Here is a 26,051-nt window from a genome sequence, read left to right on the forward strand (position 1 = left end):
CATGTTAAGAACGAAAACTGAAGGCCAGGAGATGGTGTGGAGGTCAAAGTGCTGGATCCCAGATGGCTGGCTGGGCATATGTGCCCCAAATCCTGAGAGGAAACTGGAGAAGAGATTGCAGCCTGGACAACTCCCAGGGGGTGCTTTCTCACCCCCACCCCATCTCTCTCTGGTGAGAACAGACACCCTCTAGCAAAAACTAAGACAAGTATGGAGCTGGACTGTACATGATGTAAAGCAATCACTTTGTTTGGCATCCTCTTGTTAACAACCTCCCTGGTGTCTAGCCCATTTAAGTTGATTCCCACAAGCGGCAAAATCCAAATTTCATACCAATTTAGAAGATGAACTATGTGAGTGCTCCGAAGGAAAATGCTTTCACTGAGTTTCAATCTCATACCACTCTGAGAGGGGGGAGGGGGCAAGTCAGTGTGGAGCACAAGGCTCAAGAGCCCAGAGTCACAAGGACAATGCCAGTGAAATGCTATGAGTGGTCAGCTGCATATGGCAACCTCATGACTCACAATGTGGCTGGGTAGTCAAAAGGAAATACAAAAAAGCCTTTGGGTTGCTATCTGGCTGCTTTATTCAGATTTTTTTTTTTTTTTTGAGAGGTTTTTGCTATAGGGCGCGTGCGCTCGCCAGACAGACAGAGACAGAGAGACAGAAAGCGAGAAATCACCCCCCCAGGGGGGATGGCCACGCCACAATCCCTTCTCCTCCATTCTCCTCTTGGGATCTTGGGCACACACGCACATGCGCCCGGCGTGAGTTTAAGCCACCGGGTCCGGGACTCAAACTGCGAACGACTATGTGGGAGTCCAGCAACATAGCCATTACACTAACTGCTGGTCCTGCTTTATTCAGATCTTTACTCCAGATTTCAGACAATTCTAATGAGCTCACATGGGAAACAAAAGATTAGAAGCAGGTACTCTGACAGCAGGGAGACATGACGGGGAGCATACCATTATTCAAAGAAACAGATAAAATCTTAAAAAGCACAGTACCGAATAATTCTGATCATTCCTTCTAATCGCATCATGAAGAAAATACAAAATTCTGTTTCCCATGCTTAACATAGCAGGTTCATATGCAATCCAACTCAGAAAAAAAAATATTTCCAGGATTTCTCATTCACTAGGACTCATACATGATTTATCTCAGTAATTCAAAAGGTTGAACTATGGGGGAACCAGCAGTTAGCGTAATGGCTATGTCGCTGGACTCCCACGTAGTCGACCGCGGTTCGTGTCCCGGACCCGGTGGCTTAAAACTCACGCCGGGCGCGTGTGCGTGCGTGCCCAAGATCCCGAGAGGAGAATGGAGGAGAAGGGATTGCGGCGTGACCATCCCCCCTGGGGGGTGATTTCTCGCTTTCTGTCTCTATGTCTCTCTCTGTCTGTCTGGCGAGCGCACGCGCCCTACAGTGAAAATCTCTCCAAAAAAAAAAAAAAAGGTTGAACTATGGGAAATACTGTATTTAGTAGAACTGGGAAAACTTGCAGTGCCCCCTATGGGCTCCTGTTCAATTGACTTGACTGTGTTCTAAATCTAGAGTTCCCTCGGAACCTGTCCTCCCCAAACTCAGCTCTGATAACTAGCATCACAGCAGGGATCCTCAAGCCTAACCCCCAGTGAGGCCCTGTTTCCCCAGTTCTTCAAGTAGTGGTAACAAGAACTGGCAATAAATCACTTCGCCTCCAAAAAGGACAGCAATGCAACTCCTCTGAGCCAGATCCCAGCTCACCGGATACCATAGAAACAGTGAGGAGGGACTATGCCAGATCCGACAGTGGCCAGGGCAGAGGGACCAGTTGTGAGGCAGAGGGGAAAGGGCAGGGCACTCTAACTGCTCCTGTTTTGACAACTCTGTGAGATAGCACTTCAACTGAGACCTCACAGCTGACATATTGACCGCATCTTTTCCCCTTTTTTCCTTTCCTTTTTCCATAAGCAGGTTTCTCCAAGCCATGCAATGCTCCAGCCCCTCAGATACTATGCGGGCCCACTGAACCCTCTGTGGGAGTTTCTGTATGGAATTCTCAAAAGGCAGATTCAACCTAAACAATAATGCTATGGGTGGACCAGAAAAATACCTGGGCAAATCCTAGCAAGTATTTTAGTTATTCTGTCAACTTGCTTATGAAAGAGGAGATAAATTATGAAGCAAATGAGGAAACAAAGTTGAGAGTTTGATAACTCTCCTGCCTTTCTCAATGTTTACAGCTATTTTCAAAAAAAAACAAAAAAAACAAAAAAAACAGTTGCAGCATTATTTCACATCAACTTTAGGGGAATACATGCAGACTTTTTCCCACTTTCAGATCTTAATACTTTTAATACCTCCAGTAGCATTGCGGAAATGTAAGGTTTCTAAGCTGAGAGAGTCTGGATGCTTGGTGGATATAAAGTGATTAAACCCACCTTCTGAGTGGCTTCTTTTTTCTTTTTATCCTCTTTCTTCCTTTTCTTGTCTTCCATTAACTGTTCTTCCCTTTCTTGCTCCTTCTCTCTGTTAAAGTAATGCCACATCAGAAGGTTATACATCTATATTCACAATCTATTTTTGTAGCAAATTAATTAGTTAGAGATGATGTGCAAGGCAACATTTCTACTGTGACTGAGCAGAACACAGTATTTTTCTTAAACCGAAAGGGTGTATAAAACACTGTGTTTACATATCACTGTACACGGGGCCAGAGGTGGCATGGTAGGTAAAACACTAGATTCCACATGGCTTACCGCAGTTCGAGTCTTGGACCCCAGCTTGAAAATTACAACAAGTAAATAGATAAATGTCTAAAAACAAACAAATATTCTAGATCTTGGTTTATTGCTCCTTTTGCAAAACATGACATTAAGTTCAGTTTCAAAAAAGTCTACTAAAGCCATTTTATATATCTACCTAAAAGAACACACACACTCACACAAAGGATCAATGTATTTCCACTCAGCTAAGGACCTGATTTGAATATGACAATATTCAGCTGGCTTTGGAAATATTCCTCACAAATAATGCAGAATATGTTAAGTCAATAATGGTACATATGCATTTATCATAATTTAGGTGTTTTCCCATAACATCCTCAGAGTGGTGAATACAAAATTCTTATATAATATTGTACATTTTACATATTTTCTACTTGTTTTTTTTTGGGGGGGGGTTTGCTATAGGGTGCATGCACTCACCAGAAAGAGAGAGACAGACAGATAGAAAGTGAGAAATCATCCCCTAGGGGAGATGGCCATGCTGCAATTCCTTCTCCTCCATTCTCCTCTCAGGATCTTGGGCACACACACATATGAGCCCGGCATGAGTTTAAGCCACCGGGTCTGAGACTTGAACCGCGGTCCAACTACATGGGAGTCCAGCAACATAGCCAGTCCAGCAACATAGCCATTATGCCAACTGCTGGCCCCCGCTACTTGTGTTTTTAAGGTATATCCTAGTACCCTAAAGATTAATGTACTCCCTACTGGGTGACTTTGCATTTGCAGCTTTTTGCATCCGAGAATTAGGAAGATCAAGTTTTGTTCCACTCAACTAGAATTTTTAAAATGATACCTAACAATAAACACTGCAGTTGAGGACATGTGTTGAATCTTAAGAAATGAATATAATTTATACCATGCATTTGAAAAGTAACTTTGAAATGTAACATTTATTCTAACACAGCCAACTTTCTTTAAGTTATCAACTGAGAAAAACCCTCTAAGCAACTCACTGATGTTAACTTCAAAGCTTAGGGTAGGAAACTCCAGACTTGATGTTTATTGAATTTCCAAGTGGGAAGGAGAGTTAAGAGATCCAGTTCCCAGGTCCCCAGACTACTGATGAGATACTGCCTGCGGTACTCATGATTATAGGTGACTCAACGTATCAAATCCACCTATTCCTAGATATCACCTATAAAAGGCCAAGGTAAAAGCAAGCAAACTGTAAGGAAATGTTAAGTAAGTAACAGGTCTGTAAAACAGGACAAAAATTATTAAGTTGGTTTCTGAAGGACTCACGGTTAGGAAGCAGAGATCTATTTAAATACAGTCAACCTATACAAAAACAATGGAGGACTAAAACGGAGGTAGGCTCTCATGAAAACGTAATTAATGTTTTATTTATAGAGAACAAGAATTTTTTAAAAACTGCTTTGCCAACACGCCACTAGAGTCAACATTCACACACGTTAGCCTTTCTCCTTCTCATCTATGGGAATAAATATGCAAAAGCCTAGAATGCAAAAATTCATACCCTAAAAGTAACTTCCATGAAAACTTTAAAATATGGGACCAGCAGTTAGCATAATGGCTATGTCACTGCACTCCCATGTAGTCGAATGAGGTTCGAGTCCCGGATCCGGTGGCTTAAACTCATGCCGGGTGCGTGTGCGTGCGTGCCCAAGATCCAGAGAAGAGAACGGATTGCAGTGTGTCCACCCCCCCGGGGGGGGGTGATCTCTTGCTTTCTATCTCTTTCTCTGTCTTTCTAGCAAGCGCATGCGCCCTATAGCAAAAACCTCTCAAAAAAAAAAAAAAAACCTTTAAAATACAAACAAGGAAGAGATTTTACTAAAATTTCTTAGATCTAATTCTGGATTTCTCTGGAATAAGATTGTAGGTACATCAGTCTAAGTGTGAAGCTCTTGAAGAAAATTAATTCACTGGAGGGCATTTCTTTAAGAAAATGGCAAACATTTTTACAAAAACTGGCAAGAATGTTGACCATCTAAAAAAGATAGGCTAGCCACAGATTCTATTATGTTTGCCTCTAAAAGCCTCTTGCTTCCCCATATCCAAGTTCCAGTGACTTGGCATCCACATTCCAGAGTGAAATCCACTACAGGAAAGGTGCCACCGCAGTCTGGACAGCTCCTGTTCAAATATTCGGTGCTTTAAAAAACCCATTAAGTTGCCATTTCCCATTACATCTTAAAGTATTCTAAAATTAAGTTTATTTTACAATATATAACATTAGAAAACAAAAAGTAAGTCTTCAATGAGACACATTCTTTTTTCTTGCCAGAGTGCATGAGAACAAGAGAAAGAGAAATCAGTCCCCGGTGGGGCACCGCCATGCCACCACCCTTTTCCCTCCGTTTCTCCATCCCATCAGGATCTTAGAAAGACATGTACATGTGTCTGATGTGTTTTCCAAACCGCCACGGCTGGGGTTTGAACCAGTCAGTCATACGGGATCCAGCACCTAAGGCAGAGTGATTAACTGCTGCACTACCAGGCAGGCACAAGACCCAGCCTTAAAAAAACAACTAACCTTTTCAAACATTTTTTCCTATAAACAGGTAATTCAGGGAAAGAAACTGAAATTCACACTCACCAGAAGTGGATTTTTTCCAAAACAATTATTTTTCAAAGCTTTCCAGGAGACAGGCTGTGCTTTCACCTGAGTTTTTACAATGGATCTATTTGGGTAGGATTTAGTTTAGTTTTTTTTTTTTTTTTAATTTCACTTTCTCAGGAAGAGTTTATTTCCCAGACCTGGTGGTTTGCTTTCTCGCTTTCTCTTTTTCTCGTTAGTGCACGTGCCCTATAGCAAATTAAAATAATAATGGTCACTTTTTTTTAAATATTAAAAAAAGATAGATAACTGTGTGTGTGTGTGTGTGTGTGTGTGTGTGTGTGTTTAAACACATCTTAGATGGCAAAAGTGCCCAAAGAAGACAGAGCAGGGTGACTGACGGAGAGTGGCAGAAGCAGGGAAAGCGCACTGGTCCACGTGACTGTTAGGAAAGGCCTCTCTGATAAGCGGCCTAGGAATGGAGACTCACTGAGGCAAGCACTGGGCCATGTGGGTGTCTGGGGGAGAACATTCCAGACAGAGGGGAGGAAGGGTAAAGGAGGAAGACTGGGGACCAGCAGATGGCGGAATGGGTACGTTGCTGGATTCCCATGTAGTCAACTGTGGTTCGAGTCCCAGACCTGGCAGCTTAAACTCACACCGGGTGCGTGTGCGAGTGTGCCCAAGATCCCGAGAGAAGAATGGAGGAGAAGGGACTGTAGTGTGGCCATCCCCCCTGGGGGGTGATTTTTCACGTTCCGTCTCTCTGTCTTTCTGGTGAGCCCATGCACCCTATAGCAAAAACCTCTCAAAAAAAAAAAAAAAAAAAAGTGTGCCTGAAGGAAGAAAAGAGGACACAGCACAGAGAATTGGAGAGAGTGGCAGAGAGGAAATCACAGAGGCGGCAGGGGCTCCCCTTACAGGGAATGCATTTCTCATCGGGCAAACATCTTTCAAAAACTGAGTAAGGAATCAAATTGAGTCTCATGTATACAAACACATAAACCCTAACTGCAAAAACCCCTTATTCCCACGTCTGTCTCCACAGGTGGCTGGCCTGTCGCAACTAGAAAGGAGGGCCACAGGGCCACAGGTATTTGCACTGGACACCAATGAAGCCTAAGAATGCAAGTGAGTCGACCTCTGTCGGACCTATGCACCCGGCACCAATGCTGGGACACAGGAAGGCCTCCACGTAGTCAACCGAAGCCATGATTCACGAGTGAGCGCCACTTCCTGCCCCATCCAGAACAACAGAGTAAGCCATCTAGGACACATAAGCCACGTGCCCGTCATGTGCAGGCTCTGATCTAAGCACTGGGACAGGACTGAGGGCGAGAGACACAGCCCCTGTCCTTGGGGAGCTCACATTCTAGAAAGAGAGAGCGCACGCACACGACACCAGGAAACCCTCACGAATGCCACAAAGAAAGTAAAGCTAAGTTAAGGGGTCTGTTTGGGGGGGGGGGGGTCCAGGGTGGGCAGCTTCTCATGAGATGCTTCCCTAAGGTGTCTGTGAGGTGGCGACACTGAGGAGAGACCTAAGGGAGATGACTGACTGAGCAGAAAATGTAAATATCAAGGCCCCGAGGTGTGGTCAGTGCCAACTGCTGTCAGGCACCCCGCTGGAGTCCAGAACTCAGCAGCAAACAAGTTGCGGGCTGATTCCCTCCTGGGGTTCTCCACTGAGCTTTCTGAACAGCTGAATGGGCCGGCACCGCAGACGGGGCTGTGCTCCTCTGGCTGCAGCTGTCTGTCCTGCACTGCGGGGTGCAGTGAAGGGGACCTCTGGGGTTCTGCAGTCCTTTTGCATTTTGAACATGCCAGACCTTGGACATGTTATGTCGTGGCTTGTGATAATCCAGGTAAGAGATCCACAAAGTAGAGTCATGACCCATGGCTCCTGAATTCATGCCTCAATTGCCTCAAACCCCTCAAACGTGAGGGAGAGGCAGAGACTGCCACGGTATGCTGGAAGATCCTGTCAAAGGCTCCTCCCTGCCCTTCCCCCGACCTCCCCGTCTCCCTGTCATGTGTGAGCACTTGTGCACTCTACTATGAGTAGAATAAGCAACAAGAAGGATATCGAAGAGAGCTTCACAATAAAAAGAAACAAACTATTAACATACCAATAAATAAATCATGAAATGATGCTTGAGTAAGAAAAGCCCACGCCAAAGGTTACTTACTATATGGTTCCATTTAACATTTTTGAAATGACAAAGGTGGTTGCCAGAGGGTGCAAGGGGTTGGGGGGTGGGGATGAGGGCAATACAGGTATGGTTACAATAAAAGGTGACACTGGTGAGGCCTGTGGTGGTGGAACAGTTCTGTCTACTTTAGTGGCAGTAGATACATGAACCCACACAGGTTAAAACCACACAGCACTGAAATAAATAAATAAATAAATAAATAAATAAAATTAAAAACCATATAGGGCTAAACACAAAAGTACAAGCAAAACTGGGAATCTAGACAACATGGGCGTACTGTATGAATTACTGCCACGTTATTGGTTGTGATACTGTACTGCATTCTGCACACTGCCCCACCAGTGGAAACCAGCTAACGGGGATGTGGCATCTGTTTTCTTATAGCTGCCTATGAAGCCACCATCATCTCAACAAAAATTTGAACTAAAAAAAGCTACAAACATGGACTCATCTGTTGGTTATCTGTTTAAAATTTTTTCTAAAGACTTTGATTTTAAGCCATTTTATTGACGGCTCTTTGTGAGTCACATGAGTCCAAAGAAATCACAAAATCCATTTAGTCTTGACATTTACAGAAATGCACTTACAAAAGTATCTAGAATTGGGGGGCGGTGGGGAAGTATCTAGAATGGGGGGGGGGGAGTATCTAGAATTGAGGCCGGACGGTGGCACAGCAGCATCACACGATGCCCTGGAAGGCTGAACATGGGAAGGGTCCACGTTCTTGTCCAGAGACCTCCCCGAGCAGTGTGTATCTATGTTTAAAAACCCAGAATCTACATTTCACCCTAATATGTTCAAATTGTAAATTTTTTTTTTGGAGAGATTTTTTTTGCTATAGGGCGCATGCACTCGCCAGACAGAGAGAGACATAGAGACAGAAAGCGAGAAATCACCCCCCAGGGGGGATGGTCACGCCGCAATCCCTTCTCCTCCATTCTCTTCTTGGGATCTTGGGCACGCACGCACACACGTCCAGCGTGAGTTTTAAGCCACCGGGTCCAGGACGCAAACCGCGGTCGACTACGTGGGAGTCCAGCGACATAGCCATTACGCTAACTGCTGGTTCCCTAAATTTTATTGATCAAGTACATTAGACACAGATCCCACAAGGTACTTAAAATACCACACACAAAAAAAAACAACCCACAATAGAACCCTTATACTAAAAAGTTTAATGATGTAATGGTCAAATAAGCTATTGTTTCATTTTGTGCAGGTATGTGCCTCATCTCTGTCAAATTCCTTTTTCTTTCTTTTTTTTTTTTAAGAGAGAGATTTTTGCTATACGATGTGTGGGCTTGCTGGAGAGACAGAGAGACAGACAGAAAGCGAGAAATGACCCTCTAGGTGGAATGGCCATGCCGCAATCTCCTCTCTTCCATTCACCTTTTGGGATTTGGGGCACGCACGTGCATGCCCAGCTTGAGTTATAAGATGCCTGGTCTGGGACTTGAACTGCCGTTGACTACGTGGGAGTCCAGCAACGTAACCATTACACCATCTGCTGGTCCCTGTCAACACCAATCCTACACCCTCTAGTCTGCAGATGGACTCATGCTCTGCCAGTAAGGGGCGCTTGTGTGTGACACAGGGCACCCATCTCAGGAGCACGGCCGGGCTGACGTGGTCCTGCAGCCAACACCTCTAACAACAGTGTCCTGAGTTCACGAGGAGGAAAAAGCTCCTGAAGGCCCCCAGATCTACGACGTGGTACTGGGAGGTGCCCAACCTCCAGCCTGTGAGAGCATCACGATAAACCACCAGTGAGAGAATTCTGCACTAAGAACTCTGCTCAGCACAGAGTAGACAGTTTTTTTCAAAACATATCCAAAATACATGACTTGTATAGACATGTGTTTCCTTAAAAGACAAAAGGTAACCTTGGCAATTCATAAAACAGTAAGAAAATAACTAGGCACAAAACTATTACCAGTCATAACCAATTAAAGAGTAATGATACCACATGCATATTTGGGGTGAGAAAAAGTAACAAAAGAAATACAATGAAAAGAATTAAGAGACGTGTTTAAAGTATCCATTAAGAGTGTTTTTAATTAAAAATGCACAAAGAGAGAGCACCCTGGAATATATATCCATTCAGGCAGAGGAAATTACATAGGAGGTTACTCCAAATATCTGTTGGATTTGTTCTCAACAATTTTTTTCATTTGCTAGATCTGACTAAGGGAATTTAATGGAATGTTAATGTAATTTGCACGTGATATTAAATTAGTAGGCAAGGCCAAATAGCACTGGGGCATAAAAAAATCATTCTAAAACTCAGTGATTCACAGGAAGAAAATAGTAACTCTAAATAGTAAACTCTAAAAAAAAAATTAAGGCAAATGCATGTTTCACTAATTTAGAGGGATATAAAAATTTCTCCCACCTTCAGCTGTATCATGAGGCATAAGTATAGTCCATTCATCCATTAGTTTATTTACTTATTTAAATTTGCCACAGGGTGCATGGGCTTGCAGGAAAAAGTGAGAAACCACTCCCCATGCCATAATCTCTTCCATTTCTTCCTTTCAGGATTTTGGGTACACAAAGCACTTAGAATGTTTTTTTAGGGGGAGGGGAAGTTAGTGTTTAGCATTAAGATTAAGTCATTTGGTATAGGCCTAGAACTGTGTAGTCAGCTGCCTTCACCACTATGTCACAGGCTGGCCCAGTGATACTTCTGTATGGTAGTAACAAAATGTAACACAGTAATACTTCTGTATGTAGTAACAAAATATTGGCCCAGTAATACTTCTGTATGGTAGTAACAAAATCTAACATATTAACACTTCTGTATTTAGTAAGGAAATACTGGCCCAGAAATACTTCTGGGTAGTAGTAACAAAATGTAGCGCAGCTCCTTCTACATGTGAGTTACCTTCCTTTCTGAAGCTGTATAAAGCAGTGTTTCTCCAACCTCAGTGCAAATCTTGTTAAATATTATTTAGTAGGTGTGGGATGGGGCCTACAAATCTCGATTTCTATCTAACAAGCAGTTGGCCCCTGGATCTTGCTTTTACTAACATGGGTATAAATGTCCTTTGGTTTGTTTCTTTTTTTAAGAAAGTATAGAATTGTAGTCGTTTCTTGCTGAATCAGAATCTCATTAGCACTAAGTTTACACCTCATTATTCCTGTTTCAATGCCAAATTACAGCTTGATCTTTATGAAGGTACTTCAAAGTCAATTAAGTGACTCCTGTATGAAACTATGCATTAAACTCCATTGACATGACGACATCAGGACTCCCCGGGACCAAACCTGTGCGTGTGCAGGCAAGGAAAGACAACCACCACCCGGACAGCAACAAACGTCGGGGATCAACACCCACGGGTGCCATCAGTACGGCGAACACAGGCTTCAGAAACAGCACGTGTGTGAAAGAACCTGCACCTCAGAATCAATGAAACGGAGCAGAAAGACTTCTGCAGACTCAGCCTCTCTCACATTCCCCCCCCCAGTTTCCACATTTTGAGGCATAGGCAAGAAATTGGTTTGGAAAAACTGAAACCGAATGAAGAAACAATGTATTTTTAAAAATTTGTTTTTATTTGCAGGAATTCCATGTGGCAAAAATTATAAAATGATGGGTGTGTGTGTGAGGGGAGTTTCCCTGCAAAGAATTTTAGGATTAAAACAGTATCTGAAGAACACCTCATTTGGGAAACCAGCAGTTAGCGTAATGGCTATGTCGCTGGACTCCCACGTAGTCGACCACGGTTCGCGTCCCGGACCCGGTGGCTTAAAACTCACGCCGGGCGCGTGTGCGTACGTGCCCAAGATCCCAGGAGGAGAATGGAGGAGAAGGGACTGCAGCGTGACCATCCCCCCGGGGGGTGATTTCTCGCTTTCTGCCTCTATGTCTCTCTCTGTCTGTCTGGCGAGCGCATACACCCTATAGCAAAAAAAACCTCTCCAAAACAACAACAACAACAACAACAAAAAACGAACACCTCATTTGAAAGAACTCATTTGTGCCTTATACTCTGGGGCCAGGCAGACCACAATCTCCAACAAAGAGAATGGCTCTCCACCCTGGCTTAGTGCAGCTGTGTAGGAAGTTCTTACATTGCCTTGGGAAGTGTCTCCTTATACAGTCTACCCACGGGTCCTAAGCTTTCCTTTTCAGATCACACAGAACAAATCTTCTAAATATTTGTAGTTGCTCATCGTGCTTCCGAGGCATTCTTAGTTCCTTCAAACATTCCACCTGTGACCTGGTTTTCCATTCTCTTCCCATGGGGGTCAGTTAGATCCTAAAGATGTTCCAACTTGTCTACATTCATCCAGTTACTAGGCAAGGCAACACCAAATAAGAATGGGCCTGTCGCTTCCTTATCTCAGGTACACCATTTACAGTCCTGTCAAAAAGCCTGTTGGTTTTCAGACCAGCTGGTGGCACATCATACAATACTTTGAGATGCTGGACCCATGTGGGATGCCTGTTATCCTGGCTGGCTGAGGACGAGGGTGAGTCACAGTGTGAAGACCCTATTGGGGGTGCCTGACTCTCTACCTTCTTCCCTGGCCTCTCTCTCATGAAGAAATGAATTTAAAAATAAAAAAACCCCAGGGGACCAGCAGATGGAGTAATCACTGGACTCCCATGTAGTCAACCACAGTTCAAATCCTGGACCTGGTGGCTTAAATTCACACCAGGCGCATCAGCATGGGTGCCCAAGATCCCAAGAGGAGAAGGGATTGTGGCGTGACCATCCCCCGTGGGGGGTGATTTCTCGCTTTCTGTCTTTCTGTCTTTCTGGCAAGTGCATGCACCCTATAGCAAAAACCTCTCCAAAACAAACAAACAAAAAACCCCAAAAACATCAGAAAGACAGAGAAAGACAGAGAGCTAGAAAGCAAGAAATTACTTCCCCATGGAGGACAGCCACGCCACAATCCCTTCTCCTCTTGGGATCTTGGGCACGCATGTACACGCGCCCAGCATGAGTTTAAGCCACTGGGTCCGGGACTTGAACTGCAGTCAACTACATGGGAGTTCAGTGATGCAGCCATTATGCCATCTGTTGGTTCCTATTTCTTAATTTTTAATTTGCTATGGAGCTGGGCTTGCAGGAGCTGGTGGGGGTGAGAAATTGCCCCCTGGGGCGGGGGGGGGGTCGCCACACTGCAATCCCTTCTCCTCCATTCTCTTCCTGGGATCTTGGGCATGCAAGCACATGTGCCAGTATGTTTTTCAAGCTGCTGAATCTGGAACTCAGGCCACACAGTTGGCTATGTGAGATCCAGCCACCTTCAATACCACACCACCTGACTGGCCCTATGACCACTACTTTTTCATAGTAGTGCTAAGTAACTTTTCCATGAGCACTGTAAGGTCTTACCTATACCTTATTAATGCCCTTAAAAGCTAAACATACACCTATCATATGACCTGGGCGTTCCATTCCTAGGTATTTATCTTAGAGAAAATAAAGTATATGTCCAAGAAAGACTTCTACATATTTACAGGAGTTTTACTCTAAAACGAGAACAGCTAAGAACTACAACCTCCCCAACTGCATCAATAGGTAAATGGATAAAGAAACGGTATAGTTGGGACCAGCAGTTGGCGTAACGGCTATGTTGCTGGACGCCCGTGCAATTGACCACAATTTGAGTCCGGGACCTGGTGGCTTAAACTCACGCCAGGCACATGTGTGTGCATGCCCAAGATCCCAAGTGGAGAATGAAGGAGAAGGAGTTGCGGCATGGCCATTCCCCCGGGGGGTGATATTTCGCTTAGTCTCTCTGTCTCTGTCTTTCTGGCAAGTGCACACATCTATAGCAAAAACCTCTCCAAAAAAAAAAAGAATTAAAAAAAAGGTATAGTATGCAATGGAATGTGCTACTTGACGGCAGAAGAGAAGAACTACTAGTACACGTGACATGGGTTAACCAAAAAGTGAGCTGAGTGCAAGACAATGGAAAAGAAGGAGTATCTACTTCTTCTTTTAGATACTCCTGCAGGATTCCATTTGCACAGAATTCTAGAAAATGCAAACTAACCTACAATGACAGAAAGCAAATCAGTGGTAACCTGGGCTTGGGGGAGGGACAGGAAAAAGTAGGCAGAGGGGTAAGAAATGGGCAAAAGGAGACTGGGGGAATGGGTGAAGGACATACTCATTATCTCATAGAGTTCAAAATTGATCAATCTGTATACTTTAATCAGTTTATCTCAATTAACCCCAATTAAGGGGCTGAAAGGGAAAAAAAGAGAGGAAAAACAATAAACCTCTCCTGCATGAAGTACCTAGAGTGGCCCCTGTTTTCCTGGCACAACCATGGCAGACACAGCCCGACAAGTGAGATCTCTTTATCAGTTGAAATTACACCCTGGCTGTGCACACGGTTTCCTAAGATCGCAAATCTTTAAATCGGAGCTTCTGTGTGGATAACGTTCCTACCATGGTGTCAAGCTTCATTTTCAATGCAATGAAGCCTCCTGTAAGAGAGTTTATTAAGACAATTGTCTGAATTTTTAGACCCTAACCTTTACATCACATTGCTTTAACTCCCTGGACCACCATCAACTTCCGGCATCGTCACAGGATTTTTCCTGAACTTTCATTCGATCAGTCATACCTATATGGTATGTTTATGTATTGCAACCATTTGGTGGTTGTGCTGGTCTTAAAATAAGATCATTCAAGTTCAAATGACCCCTTAGGTTTAATTTAAGATTTGGTGAATAAATCTTTGTTAAACATCACTTCATGTTTTATTCCTGAAAGTACTTTCCTGTACACTACAATGAAAATAGTATGCTCCTAAAGACAGGCTTGAATTAGAAGTAGTTTTACGAGTAGCCAAGCAGGCTAAGAAAGGAACAATATCATGGAGAGAGCTCTACAACACACTCTAACATTTATCATCTGAAACCACTAAGACTATGTTTCAGCTCTGAGGGCCACGCATGCCCACAAAATCCGGAGAAGCACAACCCTTAGCATTCGACAGCAAGGAAACTGAAAAGAAAATGAGAAAGAGGAGTACAATCCATGGCTTTAGAAAAAACTGTTCACTACAGAAGTGATGAAATATGGCTCCTTCACAGGAAAGGAAAAGACATGACATTTTGCCAATCAGAGCTCACAGTTCTGAGGTATGCAAGTGATTAAGGACAAGAATCAGGAATTTCCAACAATAGAGAGTAGAGCTGCTTTGGCAGCCACGTGCTTTTGTTTTTATGTCTTTTTCTTCTTTGCCTGCCTCCACTCATGGTCCAACACAATCATTATCTCATATTAAAAGAATAAATAAAAACTGGCCTTTGGTAGTGGAAAGACTGTTAGCAATTCCACCCCCCCAAATTACCAGCAATTTGAAACTCCATTAGCGCATGAGGCATCCAAATGCATTAAGCAGTGAGTGGGTGGCAGGACAGCGAAAGGACTGGAGTGCTTTAAAAGGAGGTCACGCTCAGGTAGCCAGACCTCTCTGGAGGTGCTGATGCGGAAGCCATGATCTGAGCATTCCCCAGGGAGAGGACAGCGGTGCCCAGAGGCCTCCTGCTACCACCACTGGGTGCTTTCCACTGGAGGCCTTCCTGGCCACGTGAAGTGAAGAGAGTGAAAGTCTTTAAAAGCATCATTCAAATGAAAGGAATCCAAAGGAAAAGGCAAATTCAAACAAGGGTGCATCTGGCTCTCCTCAGACAAGCCCCTTAGTCTGGAGCTGATATGGACCACGGGACAGAGACAGACAACGACCTATCTCCTCGCTGTGTAGCCCATCATGGGAGGTGATGTTTGCATGTCTTTCCAGATTTGTGCCTTGAGAAAGAACCAAACACTCTTGTCGGAAATTAAATGGAACAGATTTGGACTTCCGAAGGGGTTACACAGCATCCACTGCAAGCAGGGAGTGGGACAGGTAGTGTGTGAGCTCTCTGAAGACACTGTATCACTACCATTTTATTAAGTTTGTGTCTGTTATTCTAATTCTGGAATCCTCTGAGAAAGGGTGCTATTTGTGACACTTATCTTGGTATTGAAAAAAATTAACAGAGAAAGAGTCAACTCTGAATTTAAGATTCTACAAGAGACAGTCGTAATTTGTGCTCTATTTTCAGAATTGTAAAAACCGGGAAGTCGCGTTCTCCTGCACAGTTGTCATTTAAATTGAGCGAGCTGAGTGATAATAATTGAATCACCTTGAGGGAAATGTATATTTCTGAAAGATAAGCATGTTTAATAGCAATAAGTAATGAACTATAGAATAAAGCTGACTTGTGAACTTTCATGACCCAGTTCTTCAACTGAAATTATACAACAATGATAAAATGACTCAAAATCTACAATACCACTTATATACTGTCGTTTGGGAACAGCTAAGCCAATACTCACCTGTGTTTAACTCTTCAGGATGCCTAACTCCATTCAAAATGATATTCTAGTCTCTACATGCACAGTTTCCAACCTGATTTCTACTTTGGTAACCTGGGGAAATGTTTAGTGAATGATCTACCATTGAAATCTTTGACATCTCAGTAGTACAGCTATGTAAATACTCAGGTTTTCTGAGATGATAACTAAGTTTCTCTCTCTTTTTTTTTCCTTTGGAGAGGTTTTTGCTATAGGATGCGGGCGCTTGCCAGACAGACAGAGAGACAGAAAGAGAGAAATCGCCCCCGAGGGGGGATAGTCATGCTGCAATCCCTTCTCCTTCATTCTCCTCTAGGGATCTTGGGCACGCACACACATGCATCCAGCGTGAGTTTTAAGCCATCGGGTCCGGGACGCAAACTGCAGTCAACTACATGGGAGTCCAGAGACATAGCCATTACACTAACTGCTGGTCCCTCTCTCTCTTTTTTTTAAATAGCCAGAGGTTGGGTACGCTTGCTAGAGAGAGAGAGAGAGAGAGAGAGACCACCCTTCAATGGGACAGGGGAAGGCCACAATCCCTCTTCCTCCATACCTCTCACTCTCCTTCATTTTTCATCCTATCATGACTCTGGGCAACACACACATGTGCCCAGCATGTTTTTCAAGCTGCTAGGGTCAGGATTTGAGCTGTTATCAGCCATGTGGGATCTGGCTCCCTTAACCTAAAACCCGATGGGGCCAACACACTAAGTTTCTCTTAAACAAGCTAGCAAGAGGATATCTTCCCTCATTTTTGATTGAGAAGTATGTATCCATTTTTTTTTTAAGAATTTTTAAAAATTTAAGTTTGTTTATTCTTAGTCTTCAATTTGACTAGATATATAGAGAGATAGACAGAGAGAGGGAGAGTGAAAAGGCAAGCTCTCAAGTCCAGGACTCAAACCATGGTCAGCCATGTGAGAGTCTGGCAACTTAACCACCACGCCACCTGCTGGCCCCAAGAAGTATATATCCTTTGAGTCCAGAAATTCCATTATGAATGCATACAGTATTTCTGTATTTCAGGACCCTAGGTTCCCATCATTATCTTCAAAATTCTTTTGCCTCTATCTTTCACTATCCCAGGCACAGTCAGTTACAACAAGCGGATCCTTTTCCAAGGCGATCCCCTTCTACAGTGTAGCCAACTAAAGAGAAAAGACTAGGCTTTGGAGCCTGACAGTTTTAAGACCAAACTTATCAGTTAACTCAGACATGAATGGTAGGACCATGGGCAAATAAAACCTGGGCAAATTATCTGACCTCTTAAGCCAGTTTCTCCCTCTAAAAAAATAGAGGGGAGGGAGTTACAATTCTCTTGAAGAGTAGCTGTGTTGATAGAGATAGTGGAAAGCACCTAAATATACCCAGCACAGGGGTGCTACCGCTGGTCCCAACCTCAGGTTCTTCCTCCACATCACGCACCTATTACGCATAAAACACCAGAAGGAGCAGTGGGTAACAGAGAGGTATGAGACACACATCACTCCTTAGAAGGTACTCAAAAGAACCACTGTGCCTCTTCCCTCACATCTTACATGAAAATAAAACCAGATGATGAAAGATCTAGATGGACGATAGGAAGGAAGAAAACCATTAAAGCATTCAAACTCCGGCTAGCTTTTCTTTTCATAAGAATAAAAGACTTTCTAATTATACAAACTCACAAGGGCAAACACAAACGACAGTTATGTGACAATATAAAGCAATAACAATTATGATGATTTAAACCCACTAGGAGGGTCCAGCAGATGGCACAATGGTTAAGGTGGTTGGATCCCACGTGGTCGAAGTCACGGGGGAGCCTGAAAAACACACCAGTCTCGTGTGTGCACGTCTCAAATCCCAAGGAAAATGGAGTAGAAGGCACTGCAGAGTGGCCACGCCCCTCACCCCGGGGCAAAACAAACAACAAAAAATAAATAAACCAACCAAGAACAAAAGTCATTATTCCTGGGGGAAAATACCAGCAATTTATCTCACAAAGAGCTAGGTTCTACAACATAAAAAGAATCCCTACAAATCACCAAGGAAAAGACAAAAATTTAGTTTTTAATTAAAAAAATGGGTAAAGGAAATATGCAGTTCACAGAGAAGGAAATAAAAAGTTCAGAAACGCAAAAAAAGGCCAGCCTCATTTCCTATGACGGAAGGACACATTATTTGCATATACAGAGATTTCAACATACTTTTTCCATGTAGTTTTTCATCCCTCAAATTATTGCTGGTGACAATATAAACCGCTTCACTCTCTATGGAGGGTAACTTGGCAGTTGTCTACCAAAATGAAAGTGTACACAGCCTTTGACTCAGCTATCTTACTTCTAGGAATTTATCATGAGAAAATAATGGCAAGTGTGGGGAATTATTTGTGCAAAGGACATTCATTACAGCAATGTTCGCAGTCAAAAGATCGGAAATGGTCCACCAATTGGGAACTGGTTAAGGTACACCTTATCTACACAAGGGAATGAATATATGCAATTATAAAAGGAAGCTCTTTATGTACTTATGAAGCTAGGTTTTAGAGCTTATTCTTTTTATTTAAAAAGTGAGGTGTGGAAGTGTACTTTGAGCCACATACATGTAAAAAAGGAGGATAAAAGAGGGGATTAAACATATATAATTCTTTATATATGAACAGAGGTTCCTTGGAAGGCAACAAAAAACTAATAATACTGTTGCAGCAGAGAAGGAAAAGCTGGTGGTGGTAAAACAACTGTATACACTTTTTCATTAGGTAGATTCAATTTAAAAAAGACAATAAATACAGTAAGGTGTTACCAATCAGGGAAAATGGGTAAAAGGGCACAAGAGATTATTTTTTTAAAGAACTATTTTACTAAACTTTATTTATTTTAATTTGACCAGAGAGGGAGAGAGAAAAAAGGCAAGATGCAGGGTCCAGGACTCGAACTGCAGTCGGTCATGGGGGAGTCTAGTGCCTTTAACCACCATGCCACCTGCCCGATACATGAATAGTCAACTACTGAGTGATCGAGAAAGTCACAATGCACTTTGGGATAGAAAAATTTATCATGACTTTCTGGACAACCTAATATTTCAAGATAAAAAAAATCCCAAATAAAAGGGTCGGCAGGTGGTGTGGTGGTTAAGGTGCTGGACTCCCACATGGCTGACCGTGGTTCAAGTCCCTGACCTGGTGGCTTGCTTTCTCACTCTCCTTTTCTCTTGTGCTCTCTCTGTGCTTTGGTTAAATTACAAAATAAATAATAACAACAAATGAAATTAAATAAAGAAATATTTTTTAATTCAAATAAAAAATAACCTATTTTATTTGAATAAGTAATATACATGAATCTGAAAGACACAGCAGTTAAGACAGTAATGCTATCCTGAACTCTGAAGAAAGTCCATCACGAGAACATTCCTCTTCCCTCTAAGAGAGTCCCATTCCTTTTTTGTCCCCTGGCTGCTACACCTTCCTGCCTGGACTTCTTTCTTTTGGTCCCAGCTAAGGCTTTCAAACAGCTGAGAAGCCTTTCCTTCACCCACCAGTCTCCTTTAATTGATGCCTTTTTTGTTGAGGACTGAAGTCTGACTGCTTTTTTCTATTTTCCAAAATCCTTTCCAGAGAGAGGCACGCCCAAAAACAGTAAGGGACCATTCTGACCCATAGAGAATAGGATTCTTTTTACACTTGTCCCTGGCATGGTATACTTGTGATATCTATTAAGCCTTCTTATCTCTGTTAAAGTACATTCTTTTCTGATCTCAGCAACTGTCCTTTTCAAATCACCAACTTAAAAGCTGTAAAACTGACCTATAGCCTATAAGCCCCACCCCATGCCCCGCCTTTTTGGACCAGATGAATGGAAAAACTCTTCATTAAATTCCAAACTTTGTCTCTCACTCTCAAAATGAAATAAAAGAACCCCCTGTACCTGATCACCCCGAGAACGGCATGTTTTGTCTCCTCTCTGGGCCTAGGTCACTCATATTCTGCTTAGAAATAAACTGTACTAATTAATTTTTTATTTTTACAGAGTTGGTTACTTCCATTAACTTTGTTTATCCCCTTTTGTTTGTTTACCCTTTTACTGACACCTCAGCATTCTGTATAGCAGCAACAGAGGTGACTTAAGGTACCCCCAAACACGAAGATGTAGGCTAAGCTGTAAATGGATAACTGAGAAGTTCCAGGGACTCCCTATTTTTACCTCTGAAAAGGGGTTATGAGATGGTAGACAGAACACTGAACGATAAAGATGGTGAAAAAGAGTCTCCGAAGATTAAGCTTTTGTTGGTGTCTCCATTGTTTTCAAGGCTGACAGTACCTCTGTTATTAGGTATGAGTCATCTTGCCTCATGGCTACACCTTAAAATGGAAAAAGAGATGTTTAGGCCAGGACACCTTAACTTCAAGACATTAACCATTAGGAGCGTCAATTAAACCACCCCATATATGGCCTCCTGGCTCATTTAGTTCTCATACACAAGACACCTGGGGTAAGGACAGGCTTGGGCAGAATGTCCAGTGGGTGATCTGGAGCAAGGGGCAGTGGAAAGGTAGACTGGAGTAGTCAACGATCTTCACCTAACTCAACTATCTCCAAGAGAAAATGAACAGCTAAATAGCAAGTGTGTGCACTGACCCAGTTTCTGAGCACTCAACTGGTGCAGGAACACTGCTCCTCAAATACTGGCTGGACACTCAAGAGCTGTATTAGGAATCCAGGTACAGACTCTAGTCAACAATTCATATGCCTCAAAGGAGGAAACAAGTAACCCTCTAGTCATCCATGAGGACTTTCCAGAAAGGAAGCTACAGGCTGTGAGTGTAGTAGGAATCCTCCCTCCACATACTGAGCCTGACCTGAGTGCTCAGACAAGAGGAAGCCCTACAGGAACCAACAGAACTGGGAGAAGGCAGGGAACGGGACATTTGGAGAGATGCCACCACCATCAGAAAAACTAAAGCTTTCCAAAGCAGCCAAGTCTTGTCACTAAAAGCTGTTGAGGTGGGGCTTCTGTAATAAATTTTGCAGCGGTTTGCTTTCCTCTACGTGCCTGCTTTAGGCTTTACCTTCTCTCTCACCTTATCTGACACGCTCCAAATTAAGACAAACAAGTCTAGTCTTGAAAAGCTAACAACTGCTCTCCAAACACACCAATTTCCTTTTTCCTAAAACAAAGGCTTTAAAAGGGAAGAGAAAGTGAGGAAAGAAAGCACGTTTACCACCTGCCAGTCCTTCAGGCCAACCTGGGGCTTTCAGTTAAGACTTGCACTGTTACATATACATCTTTTCTTTATTATTTTTTTTGAAAGAAAGAGATAAGAAATCAAACATTAATTTCAAAATACCAAAACTAAATGTAACAGCCTTAACTCAAAAGGCAAGAAAACAAACAAACTCTAAGATAAAATGAATTAAGCAAACATTTGAACAATAGTCTGCACACAAATTTACAAAAGCATCTACTGCCTCAAGCAAGGTACATTTGAACAGCCCGCTCCCTCACCTTCCAGGGCACTCTAAAGCTGAGAGTGACAAAGGCTCCTCAGAGGGGTGGGGAAGGGAGATGGGGAGTGCACAAACTTCCACCCACCCTTCAAAGGGAGTGGAAAGTGCACCTGCTACGTGCTGGTGCGCCAGGTCCCCGGGAATTCTGGCTCTGGCTCCAGGGCCACCTCGGCCTGTCTGTGGCTATGGAGGGCTTGGGGGTCCTTCAACAAGGATGACCTAGTACACAGCCCATGACCAGCGGGTAGGCAGTACAGATTTGGAGTTCAGGAGGCCAGAGCATTCAAGCTAGGACATGCTAAAAACTCTCCTGTAAAAGCTCCTCCCTCATCTACTCCAGCAGCAATTCTCAATGAGATCAGTTGTGAGCTTTATCAAAATCTGGTGCTAAAAAACCACCCAAGTTTACATGTGATCTGTTTAAAACAAAGGATCATTTTCTGTAGTAAAAGTTATGTTTCCCTACGCATTCACTTGGTGCCCCTAGTAGACCTCACCTTGTTCTGGGGACTCGGCATAGAGGAAAAAAGACAGGAATTGCACTCCCATCTCAGCAGAAAGCAGCACCAAACCAGCAGACTAATGAATACAATGGTTTTAGCGGTGATCAATACCATGAAGAGGGTAATGGGACAGGATGTGGAGAGGCAGAGACAGGTTCTTCTGGATAGACACAGGGAAGGCTTCTGAGGAGTGGATATTTGAGAACAAATGACCCAAACAGGCCATGAGAGGCAGAGCAATCTAGGGAAAAACAGAAAACCAGTCTAAACACACCTAGCACAAATGGCCTAGTTTTGAGTCCAAGGCACAAGAAGGTCTAGGCTGCCAACAAGACACATCAGTTTACTCAGCGAAGTCTGCAGGGTAGATGGTAGGGCGGGTGTGGCATGGGTGGGGCGAGAAGAATGCCTCCATGAAGGGGAAGCCCCTGACCTCATTTCCATGACTTCCTTTCCTTGGGCTGCAGTCAAAGAACTCCTACTGGACCTCCTCCCATCCTCATCACCATGCCCTGATCTCTGCTTGCATTACTCTCACTTCAGAAATGACTCTTGCTCTTTTATATACTGTTTCTATCTGGTTGATTTTTCTCCCACTCCAAGTTCACCTTTCCACAATGTTTCTAAAAGTCCAGAGTATTTTCTCACTTTTTTTTTAAAAGAGAGATTTTTGCTATAGGGTGTGTGCACTCACCAGAGAGACAGAAAGCAAGAAATCACCCCTCCTAGGAGGATGGCCAGGCCACAATCCCTTCTCCTACATTATTCTCTCAGGATTTGGGGCATGCATAAACACACGCCCAGCATGAGTTCTGAGCTGCCAGGTCTAGACTGGAACCGCGGTCCCCATGTAAGTCCAGTGATGTAACCATTATGTCATCTGCTGGTCCCAAGTATTTTCTCATTTTTAAACAAGTGTTTACTGCCTCTCTACTAAGTGTCAGGTTATTATCATAGCCCTGGGGATACAGAGGTGAAACAGACATGGCCTCTCTTCAGGGGGCTCAGCCTGGCCTCCCAGGGAGAGAAACTGGGAGGGCAAACAAATTCAATGGGGTCACTGTAACAACAAAGGCAGTTTGACTTTTCATCAGATACCTGCCTTTGACACCAACTTAACTCCTTGTGGGTGTGCATGTGATGTCATCTGCCTAGACCAACTGGAAAACTCAAGAAGCAGGTGAACATGCTTCCCAGAATGCATCAGAAGTTCTTACGTCTTGCTCCTCAGAAGTAATCCAAGTGGACAGTGAACCTCCATCCCTAGGCCTGGCACCATTCATGTGGCCTCCACTTACACCCACCCCCTCTCCTCGACCACATCTCCCTGAATAGACCTTTTGCCTGCTGTTCACAGAACCCATCTGTAATTTTGTTTGTGTGTGTGTGTGTGTGTGTGTGTGTGTTTTTGAGAGGTTTTTGCTATAGGGCGCATGCGCTCGCCAGAAAGAGACAGAAAGCAAGAAAGCAACCCCCCCAGTGGGGATGGCCCCGCCACAACTCCTTCTCCTCCATTCTCCTCTCGGGATCTTGGGCATGCACGCACATGCACCCGGAGTGAGTTTAAGTCACCGGGTCTGGGACTCGAACTGTGGTCGATTACATGGGAGTCCTGTGACATAGCCATTACATCAACTGCTGGTCCCACCCACCTGTAATTTGTTAACTTCTGCCTGTCTCTAGTCAGTCACCCAGTGTCATCCATATGCTTGGTCCAAGAAAAGCACTTAAGAGACATGCTCATTAAAATAAAGGGGGCCCAGCGGAAGTGGCGCAGCAGTAATCCAAGTGCCCCGTGAGGCTGGCAGCCACGTGGCTGACTACAGCTTTGGATTTCCTTGACTTGGAAATATGCCAGGCTTACATGGGTGCTCAGGATCCTGAGGAGCTGAAGACTTGAGGAGAGGGGACCCCAGAATGACAAAACCCTGCTGACAGGGTTCTTCTCCCTCTTTTTTATACACACATGTACTTCTATCAGTTTAAAAACAAAAACAAACCCCAAATCCCCAAAATAAAATAAACAATTTGAAAAGGACTGTCTATCCAACCGTCCCAGGGACTGATCTAAACCTTGCCCATAACAGCTTTCCCAGAAACAGCTCCTGCCCGTTTAGAATGCCTGGTCCTCACTTCCACGCAGTAACTATACAACAGGACTTAAAAATTATTTCTAGTGTTATTGGGAACCAGCAGTTAGCGTAATGGCTATGTCGCTGGACTCCCACGTAATCAACTGCGGTTCGCGTCCCGGACCCCGGTGGCTTAAAACTCACGCCAGGCGCGTGTGCATGCGTGCCCAAGATCCCGAGAGGAGAATGGAGGAGAAGGGATTGCGGTGTGACCATACCCCCTGGGGGGTGATTTCTTGCTTTCTGTCTCTATGTCTCTCTCTGTCTGGCGAGCGCACATGCCCTATGGTGAAAATCTCTCAAACAAACAAACAAAAATTATTTCTAGTATTATGAAATTAGCTCGGTGTCTCTAAGAATACCATAGCATGCTTAAAAGAATACTCATCTCTATACTATATTAAAAAGAAATAAGCCTGAGCTCTTAACAATTATACTACGATTTACTGAGCCACGTAAGTTTTATCCCCTTTGTAAAGCAGTTTACCTTGCAGGTTTTTGTATTTATTTCAGTAATATTTTATGGTTTAAACAGTTTTGGAACCCCTTTCCAGACAGAATGAACCAGAGCTAGGGCGCTTTCTTCAATATCTGCATAGATGTGTAAGTCCTAGGAGACTGGTTTCGAATGAGATTGATTTTCATTGTCACATAGTTTGTGGTCCTTACTGTCACACAAAACACGAGGCAGGGTGCTGGGAGCCTGCACTCTACCTTTGACAGCAAAGCAGGCTACACAACATCGGTTTCCTTTCAGCCCTAACACTTTATGATGATTTTAGAGAACTAGTAAAATCCAATTTCAACAAAAGGATAATTGAAGAACTACTATGTTGGACAAGTATTAAGATGCTTCCGTCTCTATTTCTTTATTAACTATCACAAGGCTTTATTAACGATCAACGATGCGTTGAAGGACAACGAGGAGCAACAGAGGCAACGTTGCCAGGGTCAGAGGGCATTCTCAGGGTATGGTAATGGGCTCCACAGAGGACCACAGTGCACCCAGCCAGGGCAGAGGCGTGGCCCAGGAGAAGAATGCTTGGGAAGACTGAGGAAAGAAAAGCGAAGGGATGGCTGCATCAGTCAAATAAAAGGCAGCACTCTTGATTATGAGAACAAGTTTCAGAAGGTCAAATATCCAGGCCAGTGGTAGCATCATGGTGGTTCAAGTGGCTGGATCCCACACAGCCGACTGCGTACATCCAGTTCCAGACCTGGAGGCACGACAAACATGCCAGGCGCATGTGCGTGCGTGCCCAAAATCCCAGGAGGAGTTGAGAGGAGAATGTGGTGTGACCATCCCCCATGGGGAGAGTTCTTTCCCACCTTCCCTTTCTCTGTCTTGCCCTAGTCAGTACACATGTCTTCTAGCAAATGAAAAAAATCAATAAACCAGTATCTGTACACTGCGGATTTGTGCTATAACAAAACCTCAAATTTAGGACTAATGGCAACTCAATGGAAGAAAGTAGGGTAGGCACATTGGCCTTTCCAAGGGCAGTGGTAATGCAGAAACCACTATAAGAATTAGGCTGCAGTGGAGTATACAGATTGCAAACTGTCTTTTCTCCTTAATATTACAAAAAGGAATCTGGGGCCACAGGTGGTGTGGTGGTTAAGGCGCTAGAATCCCACATGGTCAACCACAATTCAAGTCTGGGACCTGGAGGCTTGAAAACCATGCCAGACACCTATGTGTGCATGCCCAAAATTTCAAGAACAAAAGCAATGAAGCACGGCCATGCTCACTAGGAGGTGACTTCCCAGTTTCCCTCTCTCTGTCTCTCTCTCTCTCTGGTGGGTGCACATGCTCTCCAGCCAAAAAAGAAAGAAAGAAGACATAAAGAAAGGCAGCAACTTAACATTTGATGACTTCAAATTTAACGAGTAAATTTTTTCCCGTGGTTTGGCTCCCTGTCAGTACTTTCACTTAAATAATTTAATGCACAGTGAGAGACTTTGTCTCTCAAAATTTTAAATTGATAATAAACACTGATGTACCATCAAGATATTATCAAATGGCCTCTTCCCCCTGTTCAT

The 26,051-nt window shown here is 43.6% G+C and overlaps 1 protein-coding gene across 8 annotated transcripts in view; it reads right to left on the bottom strand.

Annotated features, from left to right (window-relative positions):
- TNRC6B (trinucleotide repeat containing adaptor 6B) overlaps positions 1 to 26,051 on the bottom strand; it is a 223,687-nt gene that overhangs the window by 86,204 nt on the left and 111,432 nt on the right. For 7 of the 8 annotated variants that reach the window (XM_014588699.2, XM_006150751.3, XM_006150748.3 and 4 more), the window contains one exon: positions 2,428 to 2,515. In XM_014588699.2, coding sequence (XP_014444185.1) covers positions 2,428 to 2,515 — 88 coding nt within the window. Of the gene's footprint in view, positions 1 to 2,427; positions 2,516 to 5,335; positions 5,483 to 26,051 lie in introns of those variants that run through there. The other variant, XM_006150752.3, reaches the window with a different exon arrangement.

Source organism: Tupaia chinensis, unplaced genomic scaffold, assembly GCF_000334495.1.
Source record: "Tupaia chinensis unplaced genomic scaffold, TupChi_1.0 Scaffold000294_5, whole genome shotgun sequence".
Taxonomy (NCBI): Eukaryota; Metazoa; Chordata; class Mammalia; order Scandentia; family Tupaiidae; genus Tupaia; species Tupaia belangeri.